At 36.5% G+C, this 12,532-nt stretch overlaps 1 protein-coding gene across 1 annotated transcript in view; it reads left to right on the top strand.

Annotated features, from left to right (window-relative positions):
- Positions 1-12,532, top strand: part of LOC150084568 (ribosomal RNA processing protein 36 homolog) — a 141,741-nt gene that overhangs the window by 114,113 nt on the left and 15,096 nt on the right. The window contains exon 8 of the mRNA XM_090376490.1: positions 11,749-11,866. Coding sequence (XP_090232616.1) covers positions 11,749-11,866 — 118 coding nt within the window. The remainder of the gene's footprint in view (positions 1-11,748; positions 11,867-12,532) is intronic.

Genomic DNA, 12,532 nt, shown 5'->3' with positions numbered 1-12,532 from the left:
CCGGGAATTGACAGCCCTGTGAAAAAAGGCTGCCCGCAGGGTTCAATCCTTGGCCCTTTCTTTTGGAATATTGTTCTGGATGAATTTCTGGCCTTGGATTCTGGGCCCCGTGGAAAGCCTGGCCTTTGCAGATGACATGATTTTCCTTGTAAAAGGTAACTCACGAGTGGTTGTAGAGCAAAAATCAAATGCTGCCCTCTTGCAACTGCAGGAATGGGCACAAATGCACATGCTCAAAATATCGCCTGAAAAAACCAAACAAATACTTCTAAAAGGCAATTTGGACATAAGATGTCCACAAATCAAAATTAACACAACCATTATAAAAATGGTAACAGAACTAAAATATCTTTGAGTGGTCTTTGATTCAAAATTAACTTTTTACCCCCATTTGATCTACTTGGCGAAGAAAGTGAGAAATTATGCAGGTATGATTGCCAGGATCAGCCGAGCAGACTGGGGACTCAAAAGAAAGACCCTGGCAATCATATACCGTGCAATGTTCCTACCTGTTATCACCTATGGAGCTGGTGCGTGGTTCATCCGCTCGGCCATAGTAAGAAATAGGAATAAATTAGAATCGATACAAAGGACAATACTACTCACTATTACCAGAGCATGTCGCACAGTAAGTATACCTGCACTACAGTTGCTGGCCGGAACTCTCCCACTTTACCTGGAAGTAGCCAAAAGAGGCTTATAGGCTTATATTATAGATTTAAAAAGGGCATACCCACAGAATTTCTGGGTTTAGCCCTTGATACAACCAACACCTTCAATGATGAAAGAAAAAGAATAGCCACAAAGTTCCACAAGCTATGGCAAACAAAGTGGGAGCAGGAAACCAGAGGTCTGGTTACCAAACGGTTTCTGCCACGGGTGTCAGTGGTTAGCCCAAAGCCACCTAAGTAGTATGCCCCTGGACTTTTTACAGCATTTATATTGACAGATCACGGCTCCCTAAAGGCAAAAGTAACCTCCTTAAGCCTGACCGATGATCCAAACTGCACCTGTGGCGAAAGTGAAGACTGGGCACACATTCTATATGAATGTATAATATATGACATCCACAGAACAGAGCTAATAGCACAGATTGGTCCCCTTCCCAGGGGAGAAGAACTGTTCATCATAGAAGAGCAAAATTATAAAGCTTTTACATCTTTCACACAGAAAGTATTCGAAATGCGCAGAGCAATGCAAAGAATGGCAATTCAGCCCCCCCAGCAATTAAACAATAATCAATAGTAAACTTGCCCAAGTTTCCCACCACGCCCAGACGATGACTTAAAAACTGTTAGGATAGAAGTATTCTGCACCCTGACATAACAAAACTCCCCTGGACTACCCTGCCATGTAGGGGAGGGAGATGTACAGGCAGCCAGGGAAGCAGATTAACTGAAAAATATCAGTAAGCTAGTAGCAAGGGGATGCAATGTAGAATGAAAGAAGAATGAATGAATGAGAATGAAAGATAGAATAAATAGGCTGGGCACTGAGTGAACTAGGAATTATGGTAAAAGGAAATAAATGGCAGTTTTGGTGAAAGAAAGAGTGACCTAGCATGAGGGAAAGAGAGAGTGAATGGGAAAGAGAAACTAGAATGGCAAATGTAATTGGCCGAAAGAATACAAAGTTAAAAATAACTTACATTATTTTATATATACTGTACCAACAAACATTTACTAACCACATAAACACTATCACTGCATTCTCCCCTGGCCTGCAAAAAAAAAAAAAAAAAAAACCTTGCAGGCTAGGCCTGCACCACAACTGAAGAATAACAGTAAGTTGCAATGCCCAGAGAGTGCAGTGCAGAAAGTAAGAGTCGAAAAAATGAGATGAGAGCTAGAAGAATGAATAAAAGTGTAAGCGTGTGAGGAAAAAAGAGGACAAACCGTGAATACCACAAACCAGTGTGCACTTAACAAACAGTTAAGTGCACACTGGCCCTGGTTTTAGTTGGTGTTTGAATTTGCACTACACATCATTGCATCCCCTCCTGGTGTGTGAGAAAGGGATGAATGAGTTGAGTGGAAAAAAAATCATAAAATAAAAAAGTATTTAAAAAAAAAAAAGAAAAAAAGAAAACAGTGCAAGTGGAGTGGGGGGTGCAGATTGTGGGTGGGGTGGATGTGTGTCTCTCCTGCCTCCTTGCCTGTTGGGTTCCCTGCTGCCAGCTGGCATGTCCCGCCCCTGGAGCGGGAATTCGACACTACTTGGACATGACACCGACGAAGAAATTCTGCAGCTTGGCTGCCGACACGCTGTTGGTGATCTGAACTGGGTGCTCTGGCCTGGTTCCCTTTAGGACCCCGTCCCCGAGTGGGGGAGGGAGGAGATGGATCTCTGTCTCCTCTCCTCCCCTCCCTGCCTACCCCACATACTTCGCCTGGTGGGGCTTGTCTCCGCTGACCTCTTTGGGGATGCCTGCTCTGTCATCCCTGTTCTTCTGTCTGTTTTCCCCCCCTCCCTGAATCGACTGAGTGCACCCTTAGCAATGCTGCTAAATTGTGGTCAGCATCTGAATTCTGCCGGTTTTGTGTAAATCTCTAAGACAGCTAACACTATTAGCTTTTATCTAGCGTATAGCCTCACATGTCTAAATTTAATAACATCAAAATTTTGCTCGACCTGTTTGGCCTTTAACACATCTCTTTAGCATTCAACCCCAACCAGCGATTTCCTAAGAGCAATCCCATTAACCATTAATGTCAAACGCAATTTTTTTTTTTTTTTTTTTTAAATAGGTCCTAGCCACTGAAATCCCAGGAAACTAGATGGCAGGATCTGCCGGAGCAATTTGTTGTGATACTGGATACACCCGGCTAGCCTCCACGTGGCAGGGTATGGGCAACGTCGGGCCCCACTAGGAGCCTGGCGGCCAATAAGCCGGATAAACAATGGGCACAACATATCACACTGCACAGACACGGCCCACACACTTTAAAGTCCTCTGGCTTGACAGTGTACTGTCCTCGATACAGCAAAACACATGCGGAGATGGAAGAAATCCCAGCTGCCGTCTGACACGAACATGCCATATACCTTACCATATTTCATATAAAATACCTATAGAAATGCTATTACTCGCATGCAGTTCCTGCCTGTAATTTCCAGTTATTAGGGATTTTTTTTGGCGTGCACACACACACACACACACACACACACACACAGTGCAATATGGCTTTAGTTGATAATAAATTGTTTAAAAAACAACGATTACTACAAAATGGGCATCCTTTCTGTGACTATACAGGAAGTTTTTCCATTTATCACTTATTTGGCTTACTTATTACAAATGGAGGAATTCTTAAAGGCCTCTTCAGCTGAGGCTGTAGTTCTCAGGCTGAAATAGTATGGTTGTCCTGTGAGTTATTCAAAGTATGTCAGCATACACAAAATGCAAATAAGATGATGGATACACTTGTGCAGACCTAATACAAGGTATAAAAAATCAGGTATAACATTATGGAAACCAGTGCAGTTTGTTAGAAATTTTTTTTTTCAAAACAAATGGGCCTACTAAATGAAACCAACTACTCCCATGCATAAAATCAGGGTGTGTGCATGTGTGTTGTTCACATACATAATATTGACTGTTGAATATTCTTGCATTCTTTTTATTTGGAGGGGGGACTACAAAATTATATAACATTGGCAATGTAAAGGCCAAAATGGTTAATTTTGCTATTTACAAAAAAAAAATATTTTATTAAACTGATCAAACAAACAACATTTACATATACCTGAGATTGTGTTCTGCCAGAATTGAAATAGTCAGTTGGCTACAAATTAACAATTTTTTATGGGAATGAAAATGTGGTTATATCATTTTAAAATGAAATTTAAGAAACACTTCCCTCAACAATGCTCAACACTGTATAATATATACAGATGGTTCGAAAATAGACTTCTGGTGCTGCAGCTGTCTTTTCCTCTTTTACACTTTCTATATCACTACCAGTTGAGTGTAGCAGTTACACTGCAGAATTATACTCAATAAAATTAGCCCTAGAAAATATAAACACTTTCCAAAATACTAGCAGTATAATATACACAGATTCCATGAGTGCAGTGTCTGCATTAGACAATAAACTTTCAATATCGCATCCCATCATAAAACAATTTTTTTTCATGCTTAAACCACCTACGAAGTAAGAATCATGCAGTGTTATTTTGCTGGATCCCGGGGCACTCTGGTATCACAGGTAATGAGAGAGCGGATCAGGCAGCCAAACAACCAATCAGTACAATACCATCACATTACCAAGTACCATACATAGATTATTTGAAGCGCGTTAAAAAAATCTATACAATTCAGTGGTCTGAAGTCTGGAGGTCACAAACAAACAACAAATTGCTCGAAATCAAAGAGGAACCAGCACTATGGAAATCTAGTTTCAGGCAAAACAGACAAGAGGTTGTGCTAGCAAGATTACGCATAGGGCATACACATCCAACCCATATATATCTACTCAAGCAGGATGTCCCGCCTCAATGCACACATTGTACTTTACCACTTACTGTCAAGCATATACTCTTAGATTGTAAGCAGTATTCCTATTTCTGAAAAAATAAGTTTCCTTTCACTGTCAAGACTGAAAGAGCCTCTATCACTCGCCCATATTATTGGAAACAATGTGAATTTAAATGAACTATTTACCTTTCTTAAGCAGATTCAAATATATGATTTTCTATGATGACAAACTGGAATGAAATTTTATATAAAAATGTCATAGGAACAGGCACATTTTGGCCCTAGTTGCCCTTGTGCCCAAAAAACACCAATACCAAGAAACACTTGAACCAAGAAATAAACACAACAAAATAATTAATACTGTTAATTGGTAAGGCAAGGTGCTATTCTGCTCCTGTGCCAAAACAAAACCACTCCTATATCAAAACAAAAAATAAATAAACATAAAAATATAATAAACTAAAGAATAGAAAAGAAAAGAACCAAAGCTACACTCAACCTCAGGGAAGTGAATGCACGGCTACTTGTCCAAACAGACAAACCCACACCCTAAAGAATGAGTGCTACCAAAATAAAAATACCTCAAAAATAAATGGAGCCCCCAAGCACCATCTTTTCAAGGGATGTCAGCACTTGTGAACTCTAAAGAGTTTTTAAGGGATGTATTTCAACTGTGGATTGCTACCCTAGCCAGATATTAGAGTATGTTCCAGTTCACCCCGTATGTTAAGGGAAATAACAAACCACATAAAATACGCTCTGTAGAATAAATAAGGAAACATATATAAGGAATATACATAATAAATAAGAAAAGTAGATAAATAAGGAAACAAAAAGACCAACTCCTACATTTTTTTTTATCCCCCACACTGCACTAACAAAATACATATTTTATATTAAAATACAGCCATAGGATTGTCTACTAGTAAAAGTATACATTTAAACATTAATTAGCTTACCTAACATTTTCTGTTTGATGCCACTTGATTATGATTGCTTTAAGTAAGATACTATAGCAGACCTTGCACATCTTCAGAAATTTCCAAAACTGCACCAGGAAAAGATCTGAATTTAGTCCTCCACCCCCAAGCAAGACTTGAAGATCTGAAATACTTTAAGATTCTGAAAAATTCCAAAAGCCTTGAAGATTTTGAAACACTTGATCTGAATTTAGTCCTCCCCTCAGGGAGGACTAAATTTGGATCTTCAGGTGTTTCAGAATATTCTCTGATAATTCAGCATTGCTATGGGATTAAAATGCCAAGAATGACATGGGATAATTTGTTATATTTCATGCTTCCTTGTGGATTAAAATGCCAAGAATGATGTGGGATAATTTGTTTGTTTGTCAGTTCCCCAAAAAGACCACTCTATATCAATTCATAATAGCCTCTGCTAGGAACTCACACTGAAAGTAACAGAACTGATCCTCAAACTTTCACTTTCTTTACCTTGAATAATATTGGGAACTGGAATTTTTTTTTTTTTTGTGAAATTGATATGTTTCAGTTTAGCCCAAATAGCATTATTGGATGAAAAATTGGTTTTCCAATTAAGATTATATTTAAAATTAAAGTTAAGTAATATTTAACTTACTGCTTTCAATAACCCAGTTGGGCAACTTGCCATCTATGAATTGTGTTTTGAGTTAGCAAACTTTTGGCTGCTGTAAGGAAACATGTTTTGGTCTTAAGAATTTATAATAAAAAGTCAGCAGTCTTCCAAACTTAAGTCTGCAATTTACAAGATTTAGCAGACTTTTTTCTGGCAAAATTTTGAGTTAGCAAACTTTTGGCTGCTGTAAGGAAACATGTTTTGGTCTTAAGAATTTATAATAAAAAGTCAGCAGTCTTCCAAACTTAAGTCTGCAATTTACAAGATTTATTCACAAAGCCATACAGCTTCTGCTGTGAGTGTATTAAATATTCAAAGTTGCAACACTTCATTGGAACATATCAGCATACAAATCACCTTGATGGTAAAACATGTAAACTGTCACTAACACTTTATTTTTTTTCATTGTACATACTTTCACTGACACTTGACTTATTTTTGATGTGAAAACATCTTTGGCAGCACCTGCTAAATTTCGCACTGTAGTAAAAGCAATTTGTCTCAAGATTTTGTGACCCAGAAATGGCATCATTTGACGTTCTTCCACATCATCATTTATGGAAATGACGTCTTTCCTGACATGACATACCAAATCAAAGTTAGCGTGTTAGCATCATTAGCCAATATACGTACAGCAGAAATTACGTCCTTTGACGGTATTTTTGGAAATGACATACCAAATCAAAGTTAGTGAGTTAGCATGATTGCAACAATACAAATACTTGTATTGTTGCAATCATGATTGAGACATCATACTATTCAACAAATGGGGAATTAGACTATTGACGTGTTGCTAACCTCTTCCAAACATTGATTTGGTAGAGTGAGTAGTGGCCATGAGCATGAAATGTTACATTGTTCATACTAAATATTTTGGATTGAAGCATGATGCTAATGTTACTAATGGTGATTCAGTAGAATAAGTAGCAGGCATGAGCGTAAAATGCTACATCACTCATAACCAGTTCTAGCTGTTCAATTTTAAAATGGTTCTGATTTTCGTCAAAGATGTTTTCACATAAAACATCTTTCACGATTTATTTTTTCCATTGTACATATAAGACAACTTATGTTAAACATTTCGCTGTATTAAATTGATTTGATATTCATAACGTACTGTTTCTGTACTTCTCTCATTGATCTTTTATGATTCACAAGGAAGGCATCTTTGCTAATCTATTGATAAAGGAGGACAATATATTAGTTTGTGTTTCTAGATCAGAAAGTCTATTGGTTGAAAACATGTAACTTATTTTCTTTGAAAATAAATCTTTAATTATGTTACTTTTTAATAAACTTTAAGATGTTTAATTATTATTAATCTTTATTCCTTTCTAAATTGAGTGGGTATCATCTCTGATGTAACATAGGCATCACTTTGGAAATGAAAACCTGCAGAATATATATACAGGGGTTTCAGTTAAACGTTTCAGAACTTCTAAGAGGGGTAGGGTACATCCTGACAACTCGAAATCATATAGCAATGTGGGGTCGGAAATGCTTTCCTGAAGCGGTGTTGTACACAGAAGCACCATAAAAAGAAAAGAGACCGTAAGTGAGAAATCGTTTTAATAGTACATGAAAAGAAGCAAAAGGTACATGGATTAAAGTAAGTGTTCGAAGTTTCTTCCACGGGCTACAATGCACGCCTCACAGCTCCGACGCATGGACATCCGAACATTCTGGAATACTCCAGGCGAATTTCGAATTTCTTAGGCAGCTACTGCGATTCTTGCAAACAGCTCCTCAGCATTGTCAACAGGGGTGTCATAAACTAGCGATTTCATATGACTGCAGAAATAAAAATCAAGACATGATAGGTCGGGTGACCGAGCAGGCCAACACACGGGACCACCACGTCCGATCCACTGTTGACCAAATGTGACATCCAGGTAGTTACGAACATCTCCGCTATAATGGGCAGGGGCTCCATCGTGTTGGAACCACATTGTCTGTTGCGTCGATGCAGAAATCTGTTCATCTCTCAAAAGTTGTGGCAATACTTGCTGCAGAAAGATCAAGTAGATAGGTCCGGTTAGACGACACGGTAACAGGTAAGGTCCGATGAGGTGATCTCCCATAATACCGGCCCATACATTGACCGAAAATCGAATCTGTGCTGCACGACATCGTATTGCATGCGGGTTCTCGACCGCCCAGATATGGTCGTTATGAGTGTTGAAAATTTCCTTCCCTTGTGAAGGATGCCTCATCGGAAAACAACACTTCAGCAGGAAAAAGGGGATTTGTAGCACATTTTCCAAGGTACCACTGTGCGAAAGCAATACGAGGTTGAAGAAACTTCGAACACTTACTTTAATCCATGTACCTTTTGCTTCTTTTCATGTATTATTAAAACGATTTCTCACTTACGGTCTCTTTTCTTTTTATGGTGCTTCTGTGTACAACACCGCTTCAGGAAAGCATTTCCGACCCTACATTGCTATATGATTTCGAGTTGTCAGGATGTACCCTACCCCTCTTAGAAGTTTTGAAACGTTTAACTGAAACACCCTGTATATATAAAGTTTTAGCCACTGTTCATTGCTATTTCGTAAGTTATTATAATTCTTAACTATCCTGGGCAGTATGTTCTTCATGTATTTAATTGCATTCATCATCAAATACACATCATATCCATATGTCCTCTCAGCAAAGAGCAACAAGACTCAGTATGTCCTACTTTACTGATCAGTTTTCAAAATATTGAGAGGAATTACCTCAATATATGCATATAGGATGTTTCTTCACTAACACTTTCCTTGAATTTAAACGAATAATGAATTCTATCATCGGAGACATACCATTAATGATCCAATGTACCCAGCATTTGTTGTCCGAGATCTCTAAACCTGTCACCAAAATACATCACAACTCCAACAAATGACGAGTGGGAGAAGCCATTGTGTCTTTAAATTAAAAATGAATACAAATAACTTCCTAAAATTCTAAAAACTTATTTTCTTTCCTTAAGTGGACAGGACTTTTTCAATCGTGATTACAGGACAGTAAACTTAAAATGAATTGTTGAATTTATACAGGAGAGATTATTTGCTGTTATGGAACACTGGCGTAAAAGACCAGGTATCTGAAATAAGGCAGGGCATCGTATGTTAATCGAATTAGAAGTTAATTTAATTGCCAGCATTTCAGCTATTAGTAGTTTTGCATAGCTATGTTGGACGTTAATAATTTTAGCGTCATTAAATAAAAATGTATGGTCCTCACAAATAGCATGGAAAGTAAATTCTGAAGCCATGGAGCATGAAACATGTACTGAAGCTGTGTGTTATTTTACTCTTGTATGCAGAGTACAGGGTGCAGATCCCTGATAGGATGAGGTCAATCTTTCCATGAAATAATGATAAAAAGTTCTGTGAAATTTTTTTTTAATTTCTGTAAAAATATTTTGCTTATTACTGTTGTTATTCAGAGCAATTTGGTTCAGTCTGTTTCCACTTGTTCTTTGATGTCTAATTAATCCCTTTGACAAAAGGCTCTCTTTTATAAAAGGTTTTAAATTACAATTTACTTCCAAGTACATTCCCCAAGGAACAGTTAATTATAAATGTCAAATTTGGTCTCTGAAACATGGCACAAAAAGACAGTCATCCAGCAGATAAATCAGGTGGTAAACAACCCTAAAATTCCACACTCCTAAACTTAATAAGATCCAGCTTTCAGCATTACATGACCTCAGAAGAAATAAAGACATCATTATACAATGTGCTGACAAAGGGGACACTGTCATACTAGTTGATAAAATAGATTACATAAACATAATAAATACCATACTTTCTGACACTTCTACATATCAGGAAATTAGTGCAGACTTGTTTTCGAATCTGGTAAACCAATATAACAAATTGTTGACTTTATACCAAAAGGAGGATTACATTTCTATGGCCCAACTCAGATTTAAAAGCTAGAACATATAATATTTAATACACTTTTCAAATTAAGCTACATAAAGTGAACTACCCCAATCCGTCCAGTCATCTTGCACTCAGCTTTCGCATTGTTAGCCACTCTATATAATATAGTAAAACAATTTCTACAAGCTATAAATTTCGGTTTAAAAATTGATGTTCATATTAATAGTTTAAAAGATATACAGCACTCCCCCCCCCATTATAATGCGGTTCGCTTTATGCTGATTTGCTATAGCGCTGTTCTTATATTATAACCCGTATCTGACTATAACGCTCTTTTACAGATTGCATCTTTGGCATATTTAATGAAATCATTTGATGGAGTCGATAGCTTGAAAATGAATACCAAAACAGCATTAAAACGTTTCCCATTCCGACTTGAGAAATTTTCCCATGCTCAGTGAAATTTTCTCGCACGCTAAATTAATTGCAGTACAGCGACTTGTTACGTAGTTCCGAGATCAACATTTTAAAAAATTATCAAGTATATTGCTTGTAATATTTGCATTATATGCATTTATCCTAAGTCTAGTCATCACTCAGTATAGTATTAGACATTGTGCGTAACGGACAGTTTACTTGAACATTGTATCGTAATTAATGCAACCAACGCAGTTACATTTTCGAAGAGTTAATAATGGCCGATAAGAATGAAAAAGCAACATCTGGGCGCAGTACGTAGACTATAAATGTAAGAAAAAGACTGAATTTGAAAATTAAATTAGATATTTTGAAGCAAATCGATTCCGGTCAACGACAAGCAGATGTTGTGCCATAATTTAGGATTTGCAAGTTTAACTGTAAGAACAATTATAAAAAAATAAAGCATTAATTTTAGCAGTGGGAAAGATAGCTGTTCCACTGCAAGCAACTAAGGCTAGGCTGACTATTAGGATTGAAATGGAAAAACTTTAACTAACTTTATTGAAGATCATATCCAATGCAGAATATAGTTAAGTTAAATATTATAAAAGCCTACTTTATTTTCAAAATTATTTCATACCACGTGTATCTGAGCATAAGGACCATGTCAGAAACAGGGTCCTACATATTGTGGTTATGCACATAATTTTGATGGATGACCTCTGATGTGACCTCTCATTGAAATTATAAGTTATATGATGATATAGCCGAGTGGGTAAAGTACCTGCCCGGCAACCCAAAGGTCGCGGGTTCGATTCCCGCCTCGGGCTTGGATCAAAGTACTGCAAAAACCTTGGGAGGTGCAATATGGCCACAGAAGCCGATGCGCCAACAACTACCAAAAAAAAAAAAAAAAAAAAAATATGATGATATGTTATCCACCTTATTCTATTTTATTTTTATTTGACCTCATTTTTTGTTATTTCACCCCACTTCATATTCATTCCTTTTTTTTTGTTCTTTATCTCATTAATTTCTCGTATATACTGCAGATTCAATTGTAACAGCCTTCTCCTATACACTTTCACCATATTACTATATATATATATATATATATATATATATATAAAACTGAACAATTATGGTAAACTATTTGTTTATGCTATTTATATTTTAATTCTTGTAAACCAGTTTAAATTTGGTAATATGATTAAAGTTTCACTGTACTAATATATTATAGTTTTTTGATTATTTGCATTCTCCTCATAACTGTGATTTTAATTATTTTCAAAATTTAAATATTTCATCTTTTGCAATAAAATTTGAAATCATTCAATCTAGGGAAATGTTTGTTCATTTTAGAAAAACCAAGAATATGAAGAAAAACAAAGGATTAAAGTAGCTGAAAGAAAGAAGATTATAAGAAGTGAAATTATTCAGACACTTAAAGATGGGAAAAAACCATACTTTGTGAAGAAATGTAAGTAAATGTTTTTGACAAATTTGATTAGATTTAAATGTAATTAGCTCTCTCTCTCTCTCATCACGATACAGTGAGCCTTTCTATCACAATAAAAATAATAAAATTGAAATATACAGAATATCTGATATCTGAAATATACCAAATATCTCATCCATCCCACAGTTGATGGATGTTTGTCACCCCACTGGGAAAAGGTAAGGCTAGTGTTTCACCTTCAAACTTAACGAATGTAGAGTTTTATCTACATTCAAGTTTTCTGCTCAGCCTGTTAAAATATAGTTTGAACTGATTAATAACTGCTTTACAATCGTTGTCTTTGGTGTAGGCAGAAAATGAAACTGGAGATTTGGAAACAAGCCAATTACGATATGCAACATTCTTCTCTTGATGAACACCCTTAGCACATTTATTGCAAAACCAAGGTTTAGGTAAAGGACGAGATTTAAGATGCAGTGTGTAATAAAGAATTCCGTCCCTAAAAGAATAATTTCACTGACATGATCTGAATAAACATTGACATCAGAAGATTTTGGAGAAGAAAAAAATTTTTCTCCAAACAAAAATTTTCTCAAAAGAAATCTCAAGTCATCTCTCTTTTTTTTTTTTTTTTTTTTTTTTTTGCTCTTGTAATGTCAAACAACACGATCCTGAGAATGACCACTA

Source organism: Mastigoproctus giganteus, chromosome 6, assembly GCF_048544385.1.
Source record: "Mastigoproctus giganteus isolate SK-2022 chromosome 6, ASM4854438v1, whole genome shotgun sequence".
Classification (NCBI taxonomy): Eukaryota; Metazoa; Arthropoda; class Arachnida; order Uropygi; family Thelyphonidae; genus Mastigoproctus; species Mastigoproctus giganteus.
Note: the sequence above shows the minus strand (reverse complement) of the source record. Positions and strands in the feature narration are given on the sequence as shown.